The sequence below is a fragment of the Mustela erminea genome, chromosome 4, assembly GCF_009829155.1.
Source record: "Mustela erminea isolate mMusErm1 chromosome 4, mMusErm1.Pri, whole genome shotgun sequence".
Lineage (NCBI taxonomy): Eukaryota > Metazoa > Chordata > Mammalia > Carnivora > Mustelidae > Mustela > Mustela erminea.
This window is the reverse complement of record NC_045617.1, coordinates 120,521,676-120,548,565: the sequence shown is the minus strand read 5'-3', so window position 1 is coordinate 120,548,565 and position 26,890 is coordinate 120,521,676. Positions and strand designations below refer to the sequence as shown.

Below are 26,890 nucleotides of genomic sequence, written 5' to 3'. Positions count from 1 at the left end.
ACATCAATGGGGAAGAACTGAGAACTTTTCCCCTAAGGTCAGGAACATGATAGGGATGTCCACTTTCACCACTGTTATTCAACATAGTACTGGAAGTCTTATCCTCAGCAATCAGATGACAGAAAGAAAAAGGAGGCATCCAAATTGGTAAGGAAGAAGTCAAACTTAATATTTGTTGACAGCATGATACTCTACATAGAAAACCTGATGGACACCACCAAAGAATTCCTGAAACTCATACATGAATTCAGCAAAGTCACAGAATATAAAATCAATGTGCAGAATTCTGTTGCATTTCTATACAGCAAACAAAGCAGCAGAAAAAAAAAATCAAGGAATTGATCCCATTTGCAATTATATCAAAACAAAGATATCTAGAAATAAATTTAACTAAAGATGTAAAAGACCTATACTCTGAACATTATAAAACACTTATAAAAGAAATTGAAGAGGTTGCAAAGAATTTGGAAAGCATCCCATGCTCATGGATCGGAAGAACAAACATTGTTAAAAATGTCTTTACTATTGTGGACATTGCTGCTATAAACATTCGGGTGCATGTGCCCCTTTGGATCACTACGTTTGTATCAAACTATGGAAAGAACCTAGATGTCCATCAACAGATGAATGGATCAAGAAGATGTGGTATATATACACAATGGAATACTATGCAGCCATCAAAAGAAATGAAATCTTGCCATTTGCGACAACATGGATGGATGCTTAGTGAAGTAAGTCAAGCAGAGAAAGACAACTATCATATGATCTCCCTGATATGGGGAAGTGGTGATGCAACATGGGGGCTTAAGTGGGTAGGAGAAGAATAAATGAAACAAGATGGGATTGGGAGGGAGACAAACCATAAGTGACTCTTAATCTCACAAAACAAACTGAGGGTTGCTGCGGGGAGGGGGATTGGGAGAAGGGGGTGGGCTTATGGACATTGGGGAGGGTATGTGCTTTGGTGAGTGCTGTGAAGTGTGTAAACCTGGTGATTCACAGACATGTACCCCTGGGGATAAAAATATATGTTTATAAAAAATAAAAAATTAAAAAAAATGTCTTTACTACCAAAGTGAATCTATGTATTTAATGCAGTTTTATCAAAATGCCACCAGAATTTTTCACAGAGTTAGAGCAAACAATCCTTAAATTTGTATGGAACTGCAAAAGACCCTGAATAGCCAAAACAATTCTGAAATAGAAAACAAAACTGGAGACATAATCATTCTGGACTTCAAGCTTTATTACAAAGCAAGACAGTATGATACTCTACAGATACATAGTTCAATGGAATAGAACAGAGAACCCAGTAATGGACCCACAACTAAATGGTTAACTAATCTTTGTCAAAGCCAGGAAGAATATCCACTGTGGGTGGGGGGGGGGGTCTCTTCAACAAATGGTGTTGAGAAAGCCAGACATGTAGAAGAATGAAACTGGACCACTTTTGACACTATACACAAAAATAAGTTCAAAATGGATGAAATACCTGTGAGACAAGAAATAATTGAAGTCATCGAGAAGAACACAGGTAGAAACCTCTTTGACCTCAGCCATAGCAAATTCTTCCCAGACATGTCACCACAGGCAAGGGAAACAAAACCAAAAATGAACTATTGGGGTTTAATCAGGGTAAAAAGCTTCTGTGCAGCAAAGGAAACAATTAACAAAACTAAAAGTCAGCCTACAGAATGGAAGAAGATACTTGAAAATGGCGTATCTGAGTAAAGGGTTAGTATCCAAAATCTGCAAAGAACTTATAAAACTCAACACCTAAAAACCAAACAATCCAGTTAATAAATGGGCATAAGATATGAATGACACTCCCCCACACACCCCCCAAAAAATCCAGATAGTTAATAGACATGTGAAAAGATGCTCAGAATCACTCATTTTCAGGGAAATACAAATCAAAACCACAATGAGGTACCACCTCGTACCTGTCAGGATGGCTATAATTAACAATACAAGAAATAACAGGCATTGGTGAGGATGTGGAAAAAGGGAACCTTCTTGCATTGTTGGTGGGGATGCAACCTGGCACAGCCATTCTGGAAAACAGTATGGAGTTTCCTCAAAATGTTAAAACAGAACTATCATATGATCTAACAATTTCACTGCTAGGAATTTATTCAAAGGGTATAAAAATACAGATTTGAAGGGATACGTGCACTCTGATGTTATAGCAGCATTATCAACAAAGTCAAACCATGGAGAAAGCGCAAATGTCCATCAACTGATGAGTGGATAAAAAAAATACAAGAGACACACACACACATACTGGAATATTACTCAGTCATCAAAAAGAATCAAATCTTGCCATTTGCAAGAACATGGATTGAGCTAGAATATATTACGCTAAGTGAACTAAGTCAGACAAATATCATATGATCTTGTGTATATGTGGAATTTAAGAAAGAAAATAGATGAACATATGGGAAGGGGGTAAAGAAAAAAAGGAGAAAGGTAAACAAGCCATAAGAGACAAGACATGACAGAGAACAAACTGAAGGTTGATGGAGGGAGTTGGTTGGGGTGGGTAGATGGGTGATGGGTATTAAGGAGGGCATTTGTTATGATGAGCATTGGGTGTTGTAAGTGATGAATCACCTGGATTCTACTCCAGAAATCAATATTGCACTATATATTAAGTTTGTAAAATCCAAATTTTAAAAAACGTGTGATATATAAATATGTAGATTTATATATGTATGTATCAAATATATTACATATATTATATATCACATATATATTATATATGTATGTATCTGAGACTCTTAATGATAGAGAACAAACTCAGGGCTGCTAGAGGGGAAGTGAGTTGGGGGATGAGGTAAATGGGTGATGGACATTAAGGAGGGCACTTATTACATTAAATAATGAGCACTGTTGTATGCAAGGGATGAATCACTAAACTAATACTATACTATGTATTAACTAACTCAAATTAATATAAAATCTTGAAAGAAAAAAAAAAGCAAAACAGACATAGCAATCCAAACTTGAGATTTTGTGTTGGTATCTTACTCAACTTTACACCTATTTGGTGATGGTAGTAACAGACTATGAGGTATATTGTGGAGAGGGAGTTGAGGGGCTCTGGAATAGGCCATACTGGAGTCAATACTCTCACATCAGAGATTGTGCAGCAGAGTCCTCAGAATTGGGCAAGTTCTTGCAGATTCCTTCAAAAAATTCAACACATATTCTACAAGACATTGGAGTGCCTAACCTAAATGACATTGAAAGGTATCCAGTCTCATATCCTCAGAAGAAAGACCGCAACTAACAGAGGAGGGAAATTGCACACCTAATTAAGTGAAACCCATCTTTCCAGCTTCAGCTCAGTGGGAACTATAATCAAAGGAGATGGACGGAAAGGAGAAGGAGACTGTACTTCTTCCCTGTTCTGAGTCAGTGCGCCTAAGATTGATTGCTAAAATGAGTATTTCAAGAGGAGTGGCCTGAGGGTTTTTAATAGTTTAAAATGACTAAAAATTATAGGTTCTACCCCAAATGTTAATGGGTAGGGAAGAGATATGTGTCAGAGACCATGCCCATGGCCTACTGAGTGCAGACTTTTTAATAAACTAGTCATAAATGTTCAAGACATCTTGAATTTAACATGTACAAAACTGAGCTCGATTGCCTCCTCTAAATCTGCCCTTCTTCCCATCTTACCTAGATCAGTAAGTAGTCCCATTTTTCCAGTTGCTTTGGCCCCAAACCCAAGAATTACTTTTAGTTATTTTCCGTTTAAACTCACATTCAGTGTAATGGCAGACTCTGTTGGTTGTACCCTAAAAATACATGGAATGTGGAGACTTCTCCCCACCTTCACCCTGATCACTATGCTTCTTGTCACCCTCACATGTAACTGGTGGTTCTTTAACTCCAGTCCTACTAACTGGACTTCCTGCTTCTTCTCTTGAGCTCCTTGACCTTGTCACTCTCTGGCAGTTAATTCTCCATACAGTAGTCAGAGAGATGATATAAAATTATAAAGCCGACATTATGACTCCCTGTTCAAACCCACTAGTGGGCCCTCATTATGGCTGGAATAAAAATCTACCACTTTTTACCAAGGACTGAAGGCCTCACATATGTGGCCTGTTTCTCTGACCTCATCTTCTACCATCCTCCATCTTTCTTTTCATCTATCTACATTAGAATATGCATCCCTACAGCAGAACCTACATCCTTGTTCTTTTGCCTGAAACACTCTTTCTTCCTTCTATATACCATCTTTCTCCAGGCTTTTCTGTTACTCTGCTTATAATTCTTCATGGTATTTATCTGAAAGTAATTATATGTTAATTTGTTATTATTTTTCTATTTTTATTTCAAACTGTTAACTTCTTGAGTGCAGTGGCTTTTCCCCTACTATTATATTCTAAATGTCTAGAATAGGCACCCAGTATATTTTTGTTAAATGCATTAGTATCTCTGAAGATTTAAAGTTTATCTTATTTCTTTCAGATTGCTACAGCTGTATTTCTTTGGGTTGAAATTCTTCAATTTGTTGGGGCTTGTGAAATGTCATTTTGGTGCTGGGTTTCTTCATGCATTTCATATATTTTTGGCGTCTCTTATTCCTTGAGAATGAGCTTTGTGGGTCATGTTTTATCCTGTGGATATTCCACTGCAGTTCCCTTCTTGTGGGGAGTTTTTGTGGTTTTTATTGCCTTAGCTAACAGGGTGCCGCATCACCAAACCAGATCTCAAGTGTTTTGGCTTGGGATCCTGTATAGCATGGATGGCACACTTCCAGCAGGGCTTTGAGCCCTGAGCCGATTAGGTCTGGTCCTGTGCAGGTGACTTTGTTTTCATGGCTAGGGCAGATATGTAGGGTATTTTCTGATCCCAGCTTTGCTCTGGAGTCTCAATTCCAATTCTTACCATTCTGGGTTCTGAAATCATTCTACCCTCCAGCCCCTCTTTATTTATGCTTAAGCTTAGCTGTGTAATAATAATAATAATAATAATAATAATAATAAACAAAGCAGGCAAAACCAAGCCAGCCAGAAAGAAAGTGGTGTATTCTCTAGTGCCTTTGGCATGTTTTTATCTCCCCCCAATCTCTTGAATCTTAGATTTTAAAATCTCTCCTTCCACCCTTTCTGGTACCTCCACTGAAAAGGACACTAAATTCTTCACTTTAGGTTCTGGATTATAATTTCCACCTGCAAAACCAATAGTGCCTTTTGCTAAACTCAGTTGTTCCCAATTATAGGGCTTATTCCCAAACATGAACATCTGCGGTTTCCAATCTCATCCTTGGGTCTGCTCCATTGACCCTTTTGACTCAGTATTTCATCTGGCAGTAAGATTACATAGCTGGTTAGTCTCCTTGTTCAGGATTCAGAAAGAAAATGTAGAATGTCTACGTTAACTGTTCCAATTCTCCCTTCTAAGATACTAATCCTTGTGTCTTAACATTATTGCAATTGTTCAAAAGTTACTATTATAAAATACAATCAGAATGTGTTTAGATGGAAATAGAGGGTTATATAAGCAAGTTTGCAATCTGTTAGAGAGATTCATGGTTTAAAAATTAGGAAATTTTATCTAAAATCTGGATTAAGTGAGATGTTTTGACAACTCTACTTCTATATTCTTGCATGGAGAAATTGGCTAGACCTGAGCAGCAGCTACCCTCTTTAGACTATACATGATCTTTTTACTGTTTCTAGGTGATGTGCTTCACCTACTCATTTGTATTATCTTCCTGGGCTCCACTAGCATCTGAATTTTTAAAGTGTTAACCAGAACTTTGGGTATTAATAGGAATGTAATTTAATTTCAATCTTAGGAACCCCAAAGGATATTGGTATTGTATAAAAATCTTTTGTAACATAGATATGAGGACCAGATTTGAATAATGGAAAACTTGAACATACTGTGTAATGTGGTTTCATCAATTCTATGTTAAAGATCACCATTGTGAGTATTTGATCTGGTTTAAATAATGAATCACTGTTGCTGTTTCCTGGGAAATTGAGTTAGGAATGGAAGTAATGGGAACTCTTGTAGTTATGGATCAAAAAGATTGTCTGGAAGTCTAATCTCGAAGACTTGGGTAATGTGAAAGCAAACAAATATGAGAAACACAAATCTCAATCTTTTGTACACTTTAGGAATAGAATATATCTTCTTGGGGAAAATCTCACATTTGACAGGCTGAGAAGCAAAGAACTTACTTGAGGTTCTCTGTGAAATCACTAAAAAATAAGCAAAAAGAAAGCCATGTAATTTTTCTTAAATAGAGTAAACATAGTATTATCTAACATTTTCCCCTGGTGTCTCTGAGGGGAGTACCTGGGTAGACTAAGAAGAAAGCATACTTTGAGGGAACACTCAAAATTCTTTCTCCAATTAAACATTACTTTGAACTTCCTGTTTTCTTTCCAAAATTTTGGCTACCTCTATTATTTATACTTTTCAGGGGTTTTTTGTTGTTGTTTTTGTTGACATATGCTACTTTACTTCTTTTCTTTTCATCAGTGTATTCTTAAATTATCTATAATGTAGGGGAAGCTGTTTAGTAAGAAAGCAAGAGAGCAATGAGAAACTCAAATAACTTTAAGAGACTTTAAGAACTGAGAACCATAGTAGAGAAACAGAATACTTACTTATGGGAGGCGGGGGCACACCTAAAAAAAAAAAATAGATATCAGTGAGTAATTATTTGAAAGAACAAGTTTCCTTCTAGGGAAGCATATTTGTGTGAGGAAGAAGTTTGGTAGTCACATGGCTCTTGGTTCCAACTATGGTTCAGTGAACTGTGCTCCTGGGCAAGTATGTGGCCTTGGTTTCTTAGCCCTTAAAAGAGTTAATTTACTCCAAAGATTAAATGGGATATAATGTAGTTAAAGCACCTGTATAGTTCTTATCACTGAAGAGATGCAAATTTAACAAATGTTTGAAATTAAATGGAAGTTTACTTCACTGAATGAGCAGAAGTCAAAGTAATGTGAGAGCTGAGTCTCTGGCTGCTGCACAGGAGTTAGAAATGAGTAGGGCAGAAACAGTTCTATAGGTCATGTAGAGGACAACAACAACAACAAAAAAAAAACCCGCAAAAACCAAAACAGACTAAACTTACCTCTGGGCATTGAAGGTGGTGGACCAGCTGAAAGACAAAGAAGTATTTTTGTAAGCCTTTTCCACTTTTTCTCCCCACTCTCGGTTTAGAGTTCTTTCTCATTAAGTCATTATAACAATAGGGAAAATGTTCCCTTTGGTCTTTATTTACTTTCAGTGTAAATGAGCAAGATTTGAACTTTCAAAAAACATTAATAAGCATGGAATTTGTCCATGGAAAGGCTAGTGGTTAAGGAAATATGTAACCATGCGCAGAAATCCCAGCATAGCCAGGGAAAGAAGCTATAGGACGCCACGGTGGAAGAAACATGGAAGGACTTACTGAGGGCAGGTGGAACTGATCCAACTGGAAAACAGAACAGAGAAAATTGTTACCTCCATTTCCTTTCTTCCCCATTCAATTTGTTTTGTCCCTTGTAACATGCTATTTTTAACCACTGGGAAGCCTTCGTTTCTGATCTTCATTATATATGTAAATCATGCAATTTGACTTCTTCCATAAAATTATTTAAAACCTAGGAGAATTATCGGTAGTTTGAATACAGGATGTCTAAGAAATAGGAGCTTCAAGCCTCTAAAATCCCAAATGGTCGGGGAAATTGTCCTCAGATGTCTTGGAATTCAAGTGTGGAAAAACAAACTGAATAGGTAGGGCAGGAGGTCCAAATGAAAAACCGTTTCAGAAACTTCTGATCCCCTCCTTTCTCTTCCATCATTTTTTCCTTTTCTGTAGGCAGCCTCTTGGTGGTCTCTGTAACTAAGCAAAACTTTTTTTCTCCCCTATTAATGTAAATCTGTACTGTTAGAACTTTCTTGAATCATGAATCACCCAGAGGGACTTTGATAATGAAATAGCAAGGGGCCGCAAAGTACCTCAAGCCCTTTGCACAACAACATGGTCTGATAAAGACTCTTGGACCCCACTAAAAGCCAGTTGAGTCCCTGGCAGAGAATTAAATGAATACGCAGACTTACTGTTCTTGTGACGAGTTGATCCTACTAAAAAATAAGCAGAGACATTTCTTATTGCCCCCTGCTCATTTACTCTCCTACTCATTTTTTCTATTGGTAAATTTTCTAGTGATATAACTTCTTGAAAAGTTTTTCTGATCATGAGTATTTGAACTTTGCAGATAACTTACAGTCAGCTGGTGGAATTCAGGTTAATGGAGAAGCAAGCGCTAAGAAATTAGTTTCAAGTTTGTGTACTAGAACTCGAATTTCAATAGACATTGCTGGACTTTGATTAAGTGAACAGCAAAGAAACAAACAAACAACTTACTAATTGCTCATATAGATGACCCAGCTGGAAAATAGAAATATCTCCAGCATTTGTTTTCCCTGTTCATTTTTTTCCTTCTGTATCTTTAGAACCATGGAGAAACTTTTTTCTCTGCTCTTTAATTTTTATGTGACTCTGTGAACATTTTAGAAATTTATTAATAACCTAGTGGAATTCTGGGTAATGGGAAAATAAGGGTCAAAGAAATAGGAGCCTTAAGCTATGGCTATCTCAATATGGATGGATAAATTTTTGTTTAAGTAGATCTATTAGACAGTGCTGGAGATAATGGAGTTCCATCATGAAGGGAGACAGTGAAACTTACAAGAGGATCCTGTAGCTGAAAAACAAAAAGAGAAGTCAGTGTAGAAAGACTGGTGAAAAGAGGAGTTAATTTTCCTTCTCGTTTTCTGAGAGGGAGTATCAGAATTGTTCATGGAGGGACCATCTAACCCTTATAGATGTTGTGTACTGTGCTGGAGAACCCAGCAGCCATCATGCCTTGGGTGATTCTGCCCCCTGCTTAGTCTGAGAGGCTTCAGGAAAGAGAGTTATCTCTTCCCTTTTTGCAGTGAGTGGTAAATGCTTCAAATCCTACAGGAGATTGGTAATTTAAACTGTGCTGCTTTTACTTTCCTACTCCCTGTTTCTGCCACTCTGTGCAAGCTTTCATTCATTCATAGAAATGTCCTCCCCCACCCTTGTTGACAATAGTTTCCTCTGATATGTTTATGTAATATAGTATATCTATGTTAAGTTTTTTGGGTTATTAAGGGGGTTTGTATTCCTCTTCATTCATTCATTCCTTGGGTGGGGATGCGGGCAGATAGTGGAATAAGCAAGAGGTGGAGAAACATGAATATCTATACCCACGAGACAGAAGCAAAGGATTACAGACTCTGCAGGAAGCCAAAGGCAACTACTGTATAAGAACAAGTGTGGAACTTACTAGTCATTTCTGAAGTTTCACCTGGTGGAAAAATGGAAGGGAAAGAAAAGGGAGAAATCAGTGTGTGTAGAAGGAAGAAAACAGTTCTTCCATGATGGGGTTGAAAGGGTAACCACAGGGAGGATGCAGGGAACTCTAAAACCTTCCTGTTAGATCAGTGCATCATCTGGTCTTAAGCTCCTACCCCCATACTTCACATCCTCAGGTCTTTTGCTGGTCTGGGGCAGGAGTATGGCTGTCCTCCTTCCTTTCCATCCCTTTTCAGGGCGCTTAAACTCCATGGCACTAGAGGTTAACCAAATCGTCCTCTCTTATTCATGACTTATTTTGAAAGTCATTTATTCTTTCCATCTTATTATTTATTTTTATCATGTTCAGTTAGCCAGCCTATAGTACTTCATAAGTTTTTTGATGTAGTGTTCATGACTTCATCCCTAAGGCTCAGCTTGGCTTCTGATACAAGAGCTCAGCTAGTTGAAGGAATGTTTGAGTATATCTGACTTGCCTTCTGATAATGTCCTCTTGTTTGGCTTAAACTTTGGAATGCTGTTTCGTAATTTCCAGACTCAGAATTTACAATGACTTGAGTTTGGTTTATTTTGACATCCTAGAGTTTGACATTGGTTTTGCCCTACCTAGTCACAATATTAGCTTACCCTTCACTCTCTTTCATTTATAGTTTGTAGTTGTCTGATGTATCTGGCAGTTTCTATAATTGCAGCCCACCTTCCATCATATCCTGTTCACTGAAGGTGTATGTGTGTGTGTGTGTGTGTGTTGGTGTGTGTGTGTTGGTGTTTGGGACATGGGACAGGATAGGACATGAAGAGAAGTTATTGGGAGAAAAGATTGGGGAATTTTGTGCAGACTAGAACCTTAGTATTATTCTTTGGTGCACTTTTCCCAGGACACTTGGGGAAAACTGATAAGACCTCAGTCTATTTAAATTTGATTGTTTTTTTCTTCTTTTATATTTGTTTTAAAATTTGCTTTCCTTTTTTAAAAATTTTCTTTATATTGTCTCTGTTGTCTTTGAAGAGGCCCTTTATGAACAACAAATTATTTCAGAAGTAAAAAGATACCATTATTCTTTCTCTGTTACTTTAGAAAATTCTGTATTATTATAAAAGCCATTATGACCATTCCTGGGGACATTTTCTTACTTTTTTTTCTTAAGAAATAACTTTAGGGAATTCTCAGCAAATGAAACTGAGATGCATGAAAACGTGTCTAAAACCACTGTCCTTATTGTAATAGATACATTTGGGACAGGGGACAAGTCCTCTATACACTGTAGAAGATCAAAGAAAACTCGAGAGGAAAAAGATAGATAAGAGACTTACCACTGGGCCCAGTATATTGCACTAAAAATAGAAACAAACAAATTATTGTTGTTGTTGAACATGATAAACACACATACCACTGTTTTCCAAAGGAGAACAGTTAAATACCTTGCCAGAATTACTAAATCCCAGTCACCAGGATTAAATATTTTTACTGGACTGTGTCCTCACCATAAGAATCAGATCTTTCCCTAGGAGACTTGTAACCTTGTTGTAGTTAGAGGGAGAAACATTTCATGCTTGCCTTTAAGTATTAGAGGTGTTTGAAGTGTAATCTTCATTGTATTCCTTTCCCTTCGTTTTCCCCATCTTTTTTCTCTCATGTCACTGTTTTTCACTCTCTTGGCCTTCCTTCTTTTGTCTTCTTTCTCATTTCTATGTCTTTCCCCAGATTCTCTCTATTGCATCTTTGCTTTGGAACATTCTTCTAATGTATACTGACAAACTACCATAATTTTTTTTTTAAGATTTTATTTATTTATTTAACAGAGATCACAAGTAGGCAGAGAGGTAGGCAGAGAGAGAGAGAGAGGAGGAAACAGGCTTCCTGCCAAGCAGAGAGCCTGATGTGGGGCTTGATGCCAGGACCCTGGGTTCATGACCTGAGCTGAAGGCAGAGGCTTTAACCCACTGAGCCACCCAGGTGCCTCTACCATAATTATTATTAGAAAAATGTTAGGCTGCCTATTATGAATTTGAGTAATATATATGAGTTGATGTATATATAGGAAACTTACCAATAGGTCCTGGAGTTTGCACTAAAAAGAAATCAAGATTGGGATATTAGTATGACTGTTTGTGTGAAGAATAAACTTTTCATTAATTTTATTCTAGGGTGAGGCTTTGGGAGGTAGAGAAGAAGTGATAATAGTAATAACATTAGGGAGAACTAATCCAAGCATGATAAATACATAGCAAGAGAGATATTTAGCATATATTACAACTCAACCTGAGACGAGGATCTCTCTAGAATCACTGTCAACCTAGGAAAGGCTAGAGACATTAAAGATAAAAACTTTGTATTTTTCTTTGTATTTTCTTTCCTGTCAGTAACAAAAGATGGTGCTCTTTTAAAGGACCACCCTGTACTAAAATATTTCTATTTGCTATTTCTATTTGCTAACTGATAGGCTCTAGGGTAGGCATGAAGGTAGGATGTAGGATATAGTCTTCTCAGTTTCCAGTTTACTGACTACTGCTTTGATTGGCTTGTATCTCTGGGGAAAAGTCAACAAAACATTCAGGTTTTTTTGTTTTGTTTTGTTTTTTAAAAGATTTTATTTATTTATTTGACAGAGAGACATTACAAGTAGGCAGAGAGAGGGAGAGGAGGAAGCAGCCTCCCCGCTGAGCAGAGAGCCAGATGCGGGACTCGATCCCAGGACCCTGAGATCATGACCTGAGCCGAAGGCAGCGGCTTAACCCACTGAGCAACCCAGGTGCCCAAACCTTCAGTTTTTAATGAGAATTTGGCCTTCAGTTGATTTTCTAGTTCTGACTAAACCTGCTATCTTACTTGACAACATTCCTTTAATTTACGAATGATCCTTGGGGCACCTGGGTAGTTCAGTTAGTTAAGCATCTGACTCTTGATTTCAGTTCTGGTCATGACATCTGGATCACAAAATCAAGCCCCACATTGTGCTCCATGCTCAGAACACAGACTTGTTAGGACTCTCTCTTTCCCTCCCATCTCCCTCAATCACTCTCTCTCTAAAATAAATAAATAAACAAATAATAAATAATAAAAAAATTTTAAAAATTTTAAAAATGTAAGGAAGAATGATTCTTGTTGATAAATTGCATGTTAACTGGGAGAACTATAAATACCCTTTAGAAAGCCATATCTTTGGGCTTCCCTAAGTGTAGTGACCATGTATTTGATCATGTTCCTTATAGGATCCCTGCAGATTATGTTGTGGAGTTCTTATAGGATATTTTGGTTCTTGGGCTTCTAATTCCAAGCAACTCCTATGGGAGGCAACGGGTGCCTGGGTGGCGATGCAGACACTTGCATAGACCACATCAAGGACTACTGTCACAGACAAGAGGTGGTTGATGCTGCCCTAGTGGCAAGCTGTGTTTCCTTCTTTAAGTCCCACTGAGTAGCCTGGCGAAAGCTGGGATCATTTTGTGAGTCTGTATGGTTAATTGAGTCTAAAAAGACCACCCGCCTTTCAGTGGGCATTACATTATCTTTCTTCTCCATAGCTCCTTGCTTCGTGGCACTCATCATGGGAAATATCCCAGTTCTAACCCATAAGTCCCCAAACCTTTAGCTCTGAACTTTTTTTTTCCATGTAAAAAAGCTAGAAGGTAGATTACCAGTTGTGGATATTGTAGGCCATGAGTTGTAGACAACAGAAATTTAGGTATTTTGCAAAAGTAATTTAATATTTGCTTGATTGTATCTATTTTTTAAAAATGTCCTTGATCCTGGATTAGAATTCTTAGGACATTTACCCTCTGGTATAAGCCACTAAAAATTTAGACAGATAATCATTTCAAATATTATTTTGTTTTCTTTGTTTTCCTGTATGTTCTTACCCATTTCTTTTTTTAACTTGTGACTCTTTTGTAGACTTCTTTCACTTCTCTTTCTCAGCTTTATTTATATTCATTTATTCTTTTTTCTTCTCCTGCCTCCAACTCAATCTCCTGTCTTCAACTTCCTTCCTACTTTGTTTTTTTTAAATTTCCTCGATTTTTCTCTTTTTAACATATACCTTTATTCTGTTATTCCTTGTATTGCATCTTCTCTCACTTTCTCTCCCCATAGGCATTTTTGTCCACTATTTTTAATATTATAAGTGCAAGTGCATTGTATTTCTAACTAAAAACCTTTTGAACACTCAAAATGGTGGTGGAAAGAACTCAAGAGTTAGCACAACTTTAGTTCTAACCTCATTAATCATCTTCCTTCCCTATTTTTTTGAGGAATGACTTCTGAATTTCAACTTTTTTATCTCTCAAGATGGGTATAATACCCACTTACCTACCACCATTGAAATACTATGTAAAGCCAACAAAATAATGCATGGGAGAATTAGAAAAATGGTAAACCATTACAGGAATCATATGGGGAGTGTTCACTTCAGCAGCACATCTACTAAAATTGGAACAATACAGAGAAAATTAGCGTGGCCCATGTGCAAGGATGATATGCAGATTCATGAAGGAATCACACCAAGAGTGACTAGGTACAGATACGGGATTTACATTCATTCTGTCAGGCAAATATTTTTTTAGGTTTCTAATTTCACAAATTCCTATTTTTTTTTTTTTTTTTAGGAATCCTATAACCTAGTGTGTGAAGCAATAACTATTTGCTCTTAGTTTGTAAATATGTAATTATGGACAACTGTATCTTGGAACCTAACCATTATTTCTAATGTTTCCATGGAAAAATGCAATAGGACAAGTTGCTAAAAGTTGGCAAAAATAAAACCTAACTATAGTGGACAGAATTTTTCATAGAAATTAGATAGTAAGAAAAACATAATCTAATAAATTAATCTAAGATCATAATCTAATAAAAATTATTTTCAAGGAAAGCAAGAAGTTTAGGTGTAATGTTCCAAATCTTTATTACATGTTGGTTCTAGAAAGCTAGATTATAGAATTTAGAAAATTCTCTCCTAGTGGGGGGTTATTTTTTCACTTCATATTTCAGCTTCATAGTATCTTTTTACTGCAGAACCTGGGGGAATCTAACCTCTAAGAATTCTGAGTGGGATAATGAGACAGTGGAAAAATCTGATCTTGGAGTCCATAGGCATGAATCATTTGAAATAAAAATCAACTGAGCATTAGATGACTTACCAATGGTTTTTTGAGAGAGCTCTAGAAAAACAAACAAAAGGAAAGAGAAAAGAAATCAGTAGCTGCTCTCTGGCTCTAGAGCCCATAGTTCTCATTTGCATGCTTTCCTGGTGAGAATCTGTGCCATTAAACTTGGGCTCAGCTACAATGGGGTAGTAGGGATGTTGACTTTCTTCATGGATGCTAATACATATAAAGGCTTCCTTATCTAATGGATTCACTGAGAGGCTAAGTAGCAAAGGTACTAAATAGAAGTCACACTTTTGGCCCATATAAACCCCGCAGAGGGTTGAAAAAATCCTTCTACATTTAAACTTAATTTTCTTCCTTTCCCCTATAATTTCACTTGTGTCTATCTCATTCGGTTTTTAAAAGTCCTTCATGTGATGTTGATAAGCCACTGGAAACTTTCAAGAGTTCATCTTCCACTCTATAGTTTGTGTTTGGTACTGGAATGTACATCCACATTATCATTAATGATTTACTGAAATGGTAGGTAGAAGACAACAAAAAGACCAAGGAAATGTGGACCCCCAAACCCCTGAAATCCTAACATAGAATCCAGGGAAAGGTCCCTAAGACACTAAACTAAATTAAAATTCTCTACAGTGAAGAATCAGGCAGTAAACTTACTGATAGGTCCCGTAGCTCCTGCTGAGAAACAGAAAGGGAAAGAGAGAGAAAGAGAAGCGGAGTGGAGGGAGAGGGAGATAATCAGTATGCTTTATCACTCTGAGGGAAATAGCCATTCTTCAACCCTTACTCTAGAAGGGAGTGTCATAAGTAGAAATCCTAGGAACATCGAGGGTTGTTTGCATGGCAATCCTCAGGCAGGCTCCGTGTTGTACAATATAGGGTACTTCCAGGAATGGGACCTCCCCTTGTTTTCAGTAATATTTGCAACCTTTAGAGGATTGCAATAAACCTATTCCATACTAATTCATAATGTCTCCTTTAAAAATTTCCCTCTCTCTTTTTTCTCTCATTCCATTAAGATCTCACTGTTATTTGAAAAGCAAACCTTCCTTTGCTGACAGGGCATTGTGACTGCTATTAAGAGGATCCTTTTCTTTTCTATTTTCTTATGCTAGCCCATGGGCTTTGTAGTCTCTCTACTTCATGCATGGCTTCTTTGGAAACTGTGTAATAGGAATACTAGAGAAGTTGAGAAACATGGCATCAAGAAAGCAGGGCAGATCAGTACTTAAGATTTTATGGGTGAGAAATTAAAGGAACCAGAGTGCAGAAGCAAATTTGATACTTACGAATTGGTGCTGTGAATTGCACTAAAATACAAAGAGGAAAATCAGCAGGTTTGATATTATGAATGCTCATGCCACCAATATTTTTTAAAGAAACTGTGAAGCAGCTGAACCAGAGGGAGCATTACTACTGCGATTCAGTAGATAATTTTAACAAAGAAGCCCCATAGCCTTCCCTCCAGATTAAGTTATTTGGCATTCATCTTAAATGAGAAAACTATGGCAGAGGGGAATATATAAAACTGGGGTTGAAGGTGTGAATCTTTCCTTCACTTTCATTCCTCCTCCCTTTCTCTGTCTGCCCACCCAACACTCAGCTCTCTCAAAGGACTAACATTCCTGGGGTAAGTGGGATGTCAGTTCTGTATTTTTTTTTCCCATTACCACCTCCTCTTTTGTCTTTATCATGCTTATTCTTTTGCCTCCTCCTAGAACCACCTGTTCTTGGAGTGCTTCCTCAGTTTAAGGAAGTCCACAAATAGTTATTTTAATTATTTTCATAATAATAATGGGCTGTTTCCTCTGGTTTTAAATATTTATTTGTATTTCATATTATTTTAAATATGAATGATTTTACTTTTCCTTGTCTTAAACTCAGTGACAGTTCAGGGTAGTTTGTTTCTTTGTTTTTTGTTTTTTGTTTTTTTCTGATGTCTTGAGCATCAGGAGGGGTCAGTAATTTAAATGTAATCATGCAGTCAATTAGCATGAGTAAGAAAGCCTGGATATAGAAAGAGCTCCCGTAAGAAGTCCCATAGCTCACAGAAGACCAAAGAGTGTTAGAGTTAAGAAACAGAAAAAGAACTCACTTATGGGTCCAATGGTTCCAGCTAATATATAAGAAAAATAAGACAGACTAATTAGAATTGTTCTTCGGCACAGAAAATTTAGTTTGCACTGAAATTATTCTTGGGAGAACATCATAAATGCAGACACAGGGAACAAAATTTCTATTTCAGAAGAAGAATAAATACATTTTTTCTTCATTCTCCACCATGGACGATCCCTGTAACACTGGTATCTGACAGCTAGAGTTGCAGGGATGCAGTGCTCAGGGTGCCTGTCCTGATGGATCACTGAAACTCAGGAGATTCCACAAGCCATTGATTTTTTTCAAGCTGAGCTAATTTGAATTTATTTAGCCAGAACCTATGGCCTCATCTTCTGAAGGAGACAGTGGGAATTTCTGTCTCCTGTGGGTGACCTCAGCTCCCTTATTAGAGTAATTTGGCCTGCAATATCTGAGCATAAAAGGGAATAGGAACTCTCAGATGGCTCAAGACTTTCATAGGTGCAGTAGGCTGGTAAAGAGCTTGACGCACTAGACCCACATGATTACCAATAACAGCCTTCTTTACAAACACCATACATACAGACACCTCTCTGTACCTCTAGGGCTACATTTGCTTTAGTGACACTTCCCCAGTGTTTATTCTTGATTGACTTTATTTTAATCAGGTTTCATGTGTATAAATGCTCCAGGAAGAGCAGACTCAGCGTGTGATTTGTCATGAGCTCTAATCCTCAAATTATTCTTCTTCCTTTAGTGTTGCCTGTGCCCTAGGAACATCCTCAGAAGTGATGGATTAGAAATAGTTAATAAGTGAATGAACCCTTGATGAGTTTCATTTTTCTTGTCATCGACTTTAAAGTTATTCTTGCTATGGAGAATCTGAAGGGATGGAAGACCTGGTTAAACTTGGATCTAGTGCACTCAAATTTTTATTCCTTTTCTAGCTATAAGGGATTGAAACTCTGTTAGTAATGGTTCTAAGGCACCTGGGGATTTTCTTAAAAATGCAGATTCTGATTTAGTGGGTCTTAGGTGGAGATTCTTCACTGCCAAGAAACTCCAAGGTGAGGCTAATGCAGATCCCTGGGCCCAATTTAAGCAACAGGCCATTAAGTGACTGGTGAAATCTCAGAACATGTATAGGACACTGTTTACATTTATGACTTTTTTTTTTATTTTCTGTGTCAACTGTCTCTCACCCATCCCTCATTCCCAGTGCTTCTGCCAGAGATGTTTGTTGTAATGTCATTAAGATGCTACTGGGACATGTCTTTCAGACTTATTCTTTGTTGACAGTGGGGGACCCTCAGTCAGTGAGCTGGGACTTGCTGCTCTCTTCCTCTAAGTGTGACTGGGATTTCTAGCAAGGGACCGTCCTACCTTTCTAACACTTTTATTCTTAACACGTTTCCCTTGCCAATTGAGTCTCAAGATTTTGAGAAATTTAAAAGTAATAGTACTATTACTGAGTAATAGTGGTACTACTAGTAGTAGTACTACTAGTGATAGTACTATAGTAATAGTACTAGTAATATATATTACTATAATAATACAGTAATAGTACTAGTAATAGTACTAATAGTAATAGTACTGAGGAAGTACTATTACTTCTTCAGAAGGCTCCCAGCTTATTAAAATAAGAATAGGGGATAAAAAAGGAGAAAAGAATTGACAATTTGTGCAGGAGGAAATAAAAACATCCATGAATAGCAGAGTCTTACATATTCTAACAAAGCACATGGGAATTAAAGCATAGGAAAGGAACTCACTTATAGGTCCTGCTGAACCTGCTAAAATACAAACACAAAGAGGTAAGTCTGGAGAGAACATGACTGAAAGATGTACATTTCAGGGAACTTCAGGTCAAGCATTTACTACATTATTATATTTACGTGGAAAGCAGGAGGAAGTAAGTCTGGCTTCCATCCCCCCCTTTTTTTTTTCTTAAGGAGACTCTTAAAATCATATTTCCTACAATTATTGTTCTTGTTCTCAATTTTTACTATCTTCCTATTATCAAATCCTTCTAAAATTTTCTGTTTGTTTTTGGTAAAGAACTTCATCCAACCACAGAATTTTTCCTTTCACCTATGAATTAATTTTATTAGCAGAGTTTCCACTTTGCTAAATAAGAAAATTGTCACTTAGAGCGATCTTGAAATCATCCTCAAGTTCCTCACACTGATAAAGGAAAAGGAGAACAGTACAATAGTGAGATGTCTCCTTTCCTCCTCCTTCATGTGCCTACTTAACCTCTGCTCCAGCCCCCCCACCCAATAGTAGGCACTTTGTAGAAGACCAAACAAAAATAAGAACAAAACAAAAGAAGAAACAAAACAAACAAACAAACAAAAAACTAGAGTTAAAAAATAAGAGAAACTTACATAAAGGTTCTGGAGTTACTTTGAGGGTTTTTGCATCACCTGTGATGAAAAATGACAAGAACTATGAGAGATAAAATTTGTTTAAACAAACAAACAAACAAACAAAGACAAGTATAATGTCATCCTGATTTAGACTTTCAGAGAGCATGAAGTGTGGGCAATCCTACTCCTTCCTGCCCACATGTGTGGTACAAATAGTTTTGAGATTAAAGATCCAAGATTAGGGGCATTTGGGTGGTTCAGACGGTTAAGCATCTCTTAATTTGGCTCAGGTCATGTTCTCAGGATAATGAGATCAAGCCCTGTGATGGGGTCAGTGTGGATCCTGCTTAAGATTCTCTCACCTTCTCCTTCTGCCCCTCCCCATTCTCTCCAGCACAATCATCTCTTTCTCAAATAAATAAACATTCAAGACCAGAGAGTCCCAGCTTCACTAATCTCTAGTTTTATGACTACATAAGTCACTAAACTCTCAAAACATTACTTTCCTTATCTTTAAAATGGGAATTATATCTCCTTTCTTAGAGACATGGCTACAGTGAAAAATCAAAAATAATAATGGATAGAAAAGCTGATAAATTCTTTCAGAATTGTTATGGAAAGAACTACTCAGTGACTACAAAGGAATGAAACTCTTATGCAAAATAGGAAGTTTTCATTGTGTTTAAAGTCTTCAGTTTAGCTTACTTCTCTGTTTTCTCTATTTTCCCCTCTTACACCTTTTATTGTCATTTGGAAAGTTCTGAATGCCGGTGACAGGGCATTTTCATGAGCACTTCATTGTCTTGTTTTGGTTTGCTGATCTGTGTGATTTCACTCTTTAAAAAAAAATCCCTTTTATTCCTTGGTTACCTCAGTACCTTAGTTATACCCATTGATGTTCCAGTGAGATTGGCAGCAGTGGAGAACCATAGTTTCTTCCTTGAGAGGAACCAATCTTACATTAAGATGTCAAGACCTCTTTACTGAAACAAGTTTATGTATGTGACGAATTAATTTTCCCATGGAATTTCAAAGGTTTTGTTTATGTGTGAAATTATGATTTGAAGTTTTAGAACCTACTTTGGTCTTCCATTTTCCTGTTCTGGAAATTTTTGCTGAAATTCTTCCTCCTTATTGTTTTCTTCTCCATTCTTTCTTCTTTTCCCTATTCAAATCTTTTTTCCTTATGTAGCTTTATTTCTCTACTGAATGTTGTTTAAGGGCCGATGTATTATTTTAAAAAATTATATTTAGTAAGAAAGCTTTTAGGCAGTTAAAAATTTGCAGCTTATTTCTCTTAAAATTATTTTGTTTTTACTTGTATATTTATGACTCCATTTTTGTTTGCCAGTTTGTTGAGTTTAGGGGGAAATAGTAGCTTTTCACAGAAATGTTAAGATCTCAGCACTTGGGAAGAGATTCTGCCTTTTCTAGGTGTTATAGACTAAGGTAACATACTGCTACTTCCACTACCAAATAAAGATAATTTATAAAAGATAGCACCCATATACTTAGGATTTAAGAACATTGACCCATATTAGGCATGATGAATATATTTGAGTTAATAGGCTAAATCTGATCAATTAGTAGCATTGATTAGTAGCATCCCAGGACATGAAAAAAATTTTAGATTGTATGTGGGCTGAGCAGGAAAGAGAACTATGATCATCCACTGGTACCTGCCACAGGCAAAGGTATACAGAGGGGAACATGTATCATATATTTTTGGAAATTTTTGAACTTAGAATTTTGTAGTCTCGTCCAGTTGAAGACAAATGCATGACAGTGAAATGTTTCCACTTACTTTCAAAGTGAAGAAGCAGATAAAAATCTTAATTATAAGACTTGAATATCCTGCCAAAACACTTAAGTACTATGTGTGTTTAGAGTAAGGGCATAGCTTCTGTGGACAGTCTGCCTAATGAGAATATCAGAATTAGTTATCTTAGAGAGTGCCAAATTTTCCACTCTAAATGGAAATCCTCATAGTCTTTATGGGGGTCACATGCCCAGTTGACGCAGCAAGTCTCATGAGTTGTGAATCTGTCAGTTTAAGGGGATAGTGGAGAAGTTGGTTCTTGAAAAGTGCACACTCTATCTAGAAGCATTCACATTCAGAATTTAAAATAATGCAATGCTAGTCTACCAGAACACATGTATAGGTGGCACTGGGCTAGTGGTTGCCAATTTGGGAGCTCTACTTTGGAAAAGGAAGGGTTTAAGTGAGTACCCTACATATTTCAACAATAGTAGAGTGTGAGATTCACATCACCACAAGTTGTGGCCTGGATCAAGATAGACCAAATAATTTCCTTTGTTTCACTAATTTAATCATAGGTGTTGGTTGGGTCACATTTGATTAAAACCTGTAATTCACAAACTTATTCAGGTTGTGAAGCACCTGGAAGTTGTGATACTTTTAGGAAAATCATGAAATCATGATTTTTGAGCAAGAAGTAATTTTACTCATTGTGACAAAAATATAATATTTAATATGAAAAATTTTATCAGAAGCATATAGCTCAGAAGAAAAAAAATCTGTCAACCAGGATTATCTCTTTTTAAATTTTTAAAATTTTTTGTGTCATTTTCCCTAATTCCTTACTTTTCTGCCCCTCATTCCTCTGTCTTCCCTTTGTTTAGAAAATATATTCATTTGCTTTGGCAATAAATGGAAATCAGTTCCAGTACACTGATTTAAGCCTTATCACCTCAATTTTCTTCTTTCTCCATTCATGTATTCTATATTCTCTCACTTTTCTGTTCTTTTCTGTTAGTTTTTCAGTTGGTAGTTGAAATTGTAACAGTTTAATGAGAAATTAAATAACTTGCCTTTGTTCAAAGAACCAGTAAATAGGGAGCTGGCATACAACTCTAGGCAGCCTGGCTCCAGAACTCTCATCTGTAACAGTCTCCCTGTATATTTATAATACATTAGTTAACAGGGAGGAGTCAAGATGGCAGAGAAGTAGCAGGCTGAGACTGCTTCAGCTAGCCGGAGATCAGCTGGATAGCTTATCTAAAGATTGCAAACACCTGAAAATCCATCGGCAGATCGAAGAGAAGAAGAACAGCAATTCTGGAAACAGAAAAACAACCACTTTCTGAAAGGTAGGACCGGCGGAGAAGTGAATCCAAAGCGACGGGAAGATAGACCCTGGGGGGAGGGGCCGGCTCCCGGCAAGCAGCGGAGCAACGGCGCACAAAGTCAGGACTTTTAAAAGTCTGTTCCGCTGAGGGACATCACTCCAGAGGCTAAACCAGGGCGAAGCCCACGCAGGGTCAGCGTGGCCTCAGGTCCCGCAGGGTCACAGAAGGATCGGGGGTGTCTGAGTGTCGCAGACCTTGCGGGTATTGGAACGGGAAAGCCGGCTACAGAGACAGAGCCGACAGTAAGCTCGCAGCTTGGGGTGAACTTGAACCGGTCGCAGGCTCGGTGAGCTCGGAGCGCGGCCGGAGGTCAGGCAGACGGGAGTGACTGGACGCTGTTCTCTGAGGGCGCACTGAGGAGAGCAACCCTGGGCTCTCAGCTCCTCCGGGCCGGAGACCAGGAGGTCGCCATTTGTATTCCCCGTCCTCCGGAACTCTACGGAAAGCGCTCAGGGAACAAAAGCTCCTGAAAGCAAACCCGAGCGGATTACTCACCCCGACCCGGGTAAGGGCGGTGTAATTCCGCCTGGGGCAAAGACACTTGAGAATCACTACAACAGGCCCCTCCCCCAGAAGATCAACAAGAAATCCAGCCGAGACCAAGTTCACCTACCAAGGAGTGCGGTTTCAATACCAAGGAGAGCAGCAGAATTCCAGAGGAGGAGAAAGCCAAGCACAGAACTCATGGCTTTTTCCCTGTGATTTTTTTTAGTCTTGTAGTTAATTTAATTTTTTTCTTTTTCATTTTTTGTTTTTTTTTTCTCGCCTTCGGGTAAAATTTTTTTTTTAACTGTTACCTTTTTCTTTTTTAACGATTTTTTACTAGTTTATCTAATATATATATTTTTTCTTTTTTACATTTTTCTTAGGTGTTTTCTTTTTTTTTTAATTCTTTTCTTTTCTTTTTTTTTTTATCTTTTTTTTTTCTTTCTTCCTTTTTGAACCTCTTTTTATCCCCTTTCTCCCCCCTCACGATTTTGGATCTCTTCTAATTTGGTTAAAGCATATTTTCCTGGGGTTGTTGCCACCCTTTTAGTATTTTACTTGCTCCTTCATATACTCTTATCTGGACAAAATGACAAGACGGAAAAATTCAACACAAAAAAAAGAACAAGAGGCAGTACCGAAGGCTAGGGACCTAATCAATACAGACATTGGTAATATGTCAGATCTAGAGTTCAGAATGACAATTCTCAAGGTTCTAGCCGGGCTCGAAAAAGGCATGGAAGATATTAGAGAAACCCTCTCGAGAGATATAAAAGCCCTTTCTGGAGAAATAAAAGAACTAAAATCTAACCAAGTTGAAATCAAAAAAGCTATTAATGAGGTGCAATCAAAAATGGAGGCTCTCACTGCTAGGATACATGAGGCAGAAGAAAGAATTAGTGATATAGAAGACCAAATGACAGAGAATAAAGAAGCTGAGCAAAAGAGGGACAAACAGCTACTGGACCATGAGGGGAGAATTCGAGAGATAAATGACACCATAAGACGAAACAACATTAGAATAATTGGGATTCCAGAAGAAGAAGAAAGAGAGAGGGGAGCAGAAGGTGTACTGGAGAGAATTATTGGGGAGAATTTCCCCAATATGGCAAAGGGAACGAGCATCAAAATTCAGGAGGTTCAGAGAACGCCCCTCAAAATCAATAAGAATAGGCCCACACCCCGTCACCTAATAGCAAAATTTACAAGTCTCAGTGACAAAGAGAAAATCCTGAAAGCAGCCCAGGAAAAGAAGTCTGTAACATACAATGGTAAAAATATTAGATTGGCAGCTGACTTATCCACAGAGACCTGGCAGGCCAGAAAGAGCTGGCATGATATTTTCAGAGCACTAAACGAGAAAAACATGCAGCCAAGAATACTATATCCCGCTAGGCTATCATTGAAAATAGAAGGAGAGATTAAAAGCTTCCAGGACAAACAAAAACTGAAAGAATTTGCAAATACCAAACCAGCTCTACAGGAAATATTGAAAGGGGTCCTCTAAGCAAAGAGAGAGCCTAAAAGTAGTAGATCAGAAAGGAACAGAAACAATATACAGTAACAGTCACCATACAGGCAATACAATGGCATTAAATTCATATCTCTCAATAGTTCCTCTGAATGTTAATGGGCTAAATGCCCCAATCAAAAGACACAGGGTATCAGAATGGATAAAAAAACAAAACCCATCTATATGTTGCCTCCAAGAAACTCATTTTAAGCCCGAAGACACCTCCAGATTTAAAGTGAGGGGGTGGAAAAGAATTTACCATGCTAATGGACATCAGAAGAAAGCAGGAGTGGCAATCCTTATATCAGATCAATTAGATTTTAAGCCAAAGACTATAATAAGAGATGAGGAAGGACACTATATCATACTCAAAGGGTCTGTCCAACAAGAAGATTTAACAATTTTAAATATCTATGCCCCCAACGTGGGAGCAGCCATTTATATAAACCAATTAATAACAAAATCAAAGAAACACATCAACAATAATACAATAATAGTAGGGGACTTTAACACTCCCTTCACTGAAATGGACAGATCATCCAAGCAAAAGATCAGCAAGGAAATAAAGGCCTTAAACGACACACTGGACCAGATGGACATCACAGATATATTCAGAATATTTCATCCCAAAGCAACAGAATACACATTCTTCTCTAGTGCATATGGAACATTCTCCAGAATAGATCACATCCTCGGTCCTAAATCAGGACTCAACTGGTATCAAAAGATTGGGATCATTCCCTGCATATTTTCAGACCACAATGCTCTAAAGCTAGAACTCAACCACAAAAGGAAGTTTGGAAAGATCCCAAATACATGGAGACTAAACAGCATCCTTCTAAAGAATGAATGGGTCAACCGGGAAATTAAAGAAGAATTGAAAAATATCATGGAAACAAATGATAATGAAAATACAACAGTTCAAAATCTGTGGGACAAAACAAAGGCAGTCCTGAGAGGAAAATATATAGCGGTACAAGCCTTTCTCAAGAAACAAGAAAGGTCTCAGGTACACAACCTAACCCTACACCTAAAGGAGCTGGAGAAAGAACAAGAAAGAAACCCTAAGCCCTGCAGGAGAAGAGAAATCATAAGGATCAGAGCAGAAATCAATGAAATAGAAACCAAAAAAAAAAAAAAAACAATAGAACAAATCAATGAAACTAGGAGCTGGTTCTTTGAAAGAATTAATAAAATTGATAAACCCCTGGCCCGACTTATCAAAAAGAAAAGAGAAAGGACCCAAATAAATAAAATCATGAATGAAAGAGGAGAGATCACAACTAACACCAAAGAAATACAAACTATTATAAGAACATACTATGAGCAACTCTATGCCAATAAATTTGACAATCTGGAAGAAATGGATGCATTCCTAGAAACATATAAACAACCACAACTGAACCAGGAAGAAATAGAAAGCCTGAACAGACCCATAACCAGTAAGGAGATTGAAACAGTCATTAAAAATCTCCAAACAAACAAAAGCCCAGGGCCAGACGGCTTCCCGGGGGAATTCTACCAAACATTTAAAGAAGAACTAATTCCTATTCTCCTGAAACTGTTCCAAAAAATAGAAATGGAAGGAAAACTTCCAAACTCATTTTATGAGGCCAGCATCACCTTGATCCCAAAACCAGACAGGGATTCCACCAAAAAAGAGAGCTATAGACCAATATCCTTGATGAACACAGATGCGAAAATACTCAACAAAATACTAGCCAATAGGATTCAACAGTACATTAAAAAGATTATTCACCACGACCAAGTGGGATTTATTCCAGGGCTGCAAGGTTGGTTCAACATCCGCAAATCAGTCAATGTGATACAACACATTAATAAAAGAAAGAACAAGAACCATATGATACTCTCAATAGATGCTGAAAAAGCATTTGACAAAGTACAGCATCCCTTCCTGATCAAAACTCTTCAAAGTGTAGGGATAGAGGGCACATACCTCAATATCATCAAAGCCATCTATGAAAAACCCACCGCAAATATCATTCTCAATGGAGAAAAACTGAAAGCGTTTCCGCTAAGGTCAGGAACACGGCAGGGATGTCCATTATCACCACTGCTATTCAACATAGTACTAGAGGTCCTAGCCTCAGCAATCAGACAACAAAAGGAAATTAAAGGCATCCAAATCGGCAAAGAAGAAGTCAAATTATCACTCTTCTCAGATGATATGATACTATATGTGGAAAACCCAAAAGACTCCACTCCAAAACTGCTAGAACTTATACAGGAATTCAGTAAAGTGTCAGGGTATAAAATCAATGCACAGAAATCAGTTGCATTTCTCTACACCAACAGCAAGACAGAAGAAAGAGAAATTAAGGCGTCAATCCCATTTACAATTGCACCCAATACATAAGATACCTAGGAATAAACCTAACCAAAGATGCACAGAATCTATACTCAGGAAACTATAAAGTACTCATGAAAGAAGTTGAGGAAGACACAAAGAAATGGAAAAATGTTCCATGCTCCTGGAGTGGAAGAATAAATATTGTGAAAATGTCTATGCTACCTAAAGCAATCTACACATTTAATGCAATTCCTATCAAAGTACCATCCATCTTTTTCAGAGAAATGGAACAAATAATGCTAAAATTTATATGGAACCAGAAAAGACCTCGAATAGCCAAAGGGATATTGAAAAAGAAAGCCAACGTTGGTGGCATCACAATTCCGGACTTCAAGCTCTATTACAAAGCTGTCATCATCAAGACAGCATGGTACTGGCACAAAAACAGACACATAGATCAATGGAACAGAATAGAGAGCCCAGAAGTAGACCCTCAACTCTATGGT

The 26,890-nt window shown here is 37.5% G+C and overlaps 1 protein-coding gene and 1 non-coding gene across 11 annotated transcripts in view; one reads left to right on the top strand and one right to left on the bottom strand.

Annotated features, from left to right (window-relative positions):
* The window catches only part of TSBP1 (testis expressed basic protein 1), a 264,417-nt gene that overhangs the window by 220,105 nt on the left and 17,422 nt on the right, over positions 1-26,890 (bottom strand). For 6 of the 10 annotated variants that reach the window (XM_032340735.1, XM_032340740.1, XM_032340741.1 and 3 more), the window contains 15 exons: positions 18,943-18,981; positions 18,328-18,348; positions 16,575-16,595; positions 15,769-15,789; positions 15,137-15,157; positions 14,504-14,524; positions 11,419-11,439; positions 10,682-10,702; positions 9,339-9,359; positions 8,715-8,729; positions 8,083-8,106; positions 7,430-7,453; positions 7,109-7,135; positions 6,636-6,656; positions 6,204-6,224 (listed from right to left, as the gene is read on the bottom strand). In XM_032340735.1, the coding sequence (XP_032196626.1) occupies positions 6,204-6,224; positions 6,636-6,656; positions 7,109-7,135; positions 7,430-7,453; positions 8,083-8,106; positions 8,715-8,729; positions 9,339-9,359; positions 10,682-10,702; positions 11,419-11,439; positions 14,504-14,524; positions 15,137-15,157; positions 15,769-15,789; positions 16,575-16,595; positions 18,328-18,348; positions 18,943-18,981 (339 nt within the window). The remainder of the gene's footprint in view (positions 1-6,203; positions 6,225-6,635; positions 6,657-7,108; positions 7,136-7,429; positions 7,454-8,082; positions 8,107-8,714; positions 8,730-9,338; positions 9,360-10,681; positions 10,703-11,418; positions 11,440-14,503; positions 14,525-15,136; positions 15,158-15,768; positions 15,790-16,574; positions 16,596-18,327; positions 18,349-18,942; positions 18,982-26,890) is intronic. The other 4 variants (XM_032340738.1, XM_032340737.1, XM_032340742.1 and 1 more) reach the window with 4 other exon arrangements.
* LOC116589571 lies at positions 13,767-13,873 on the top strand. The gene has a single exon (XR_004285343.1). It is a non-coding gene; the product is annotated as a U6 spliceosomal RNA (small nuclear RNA).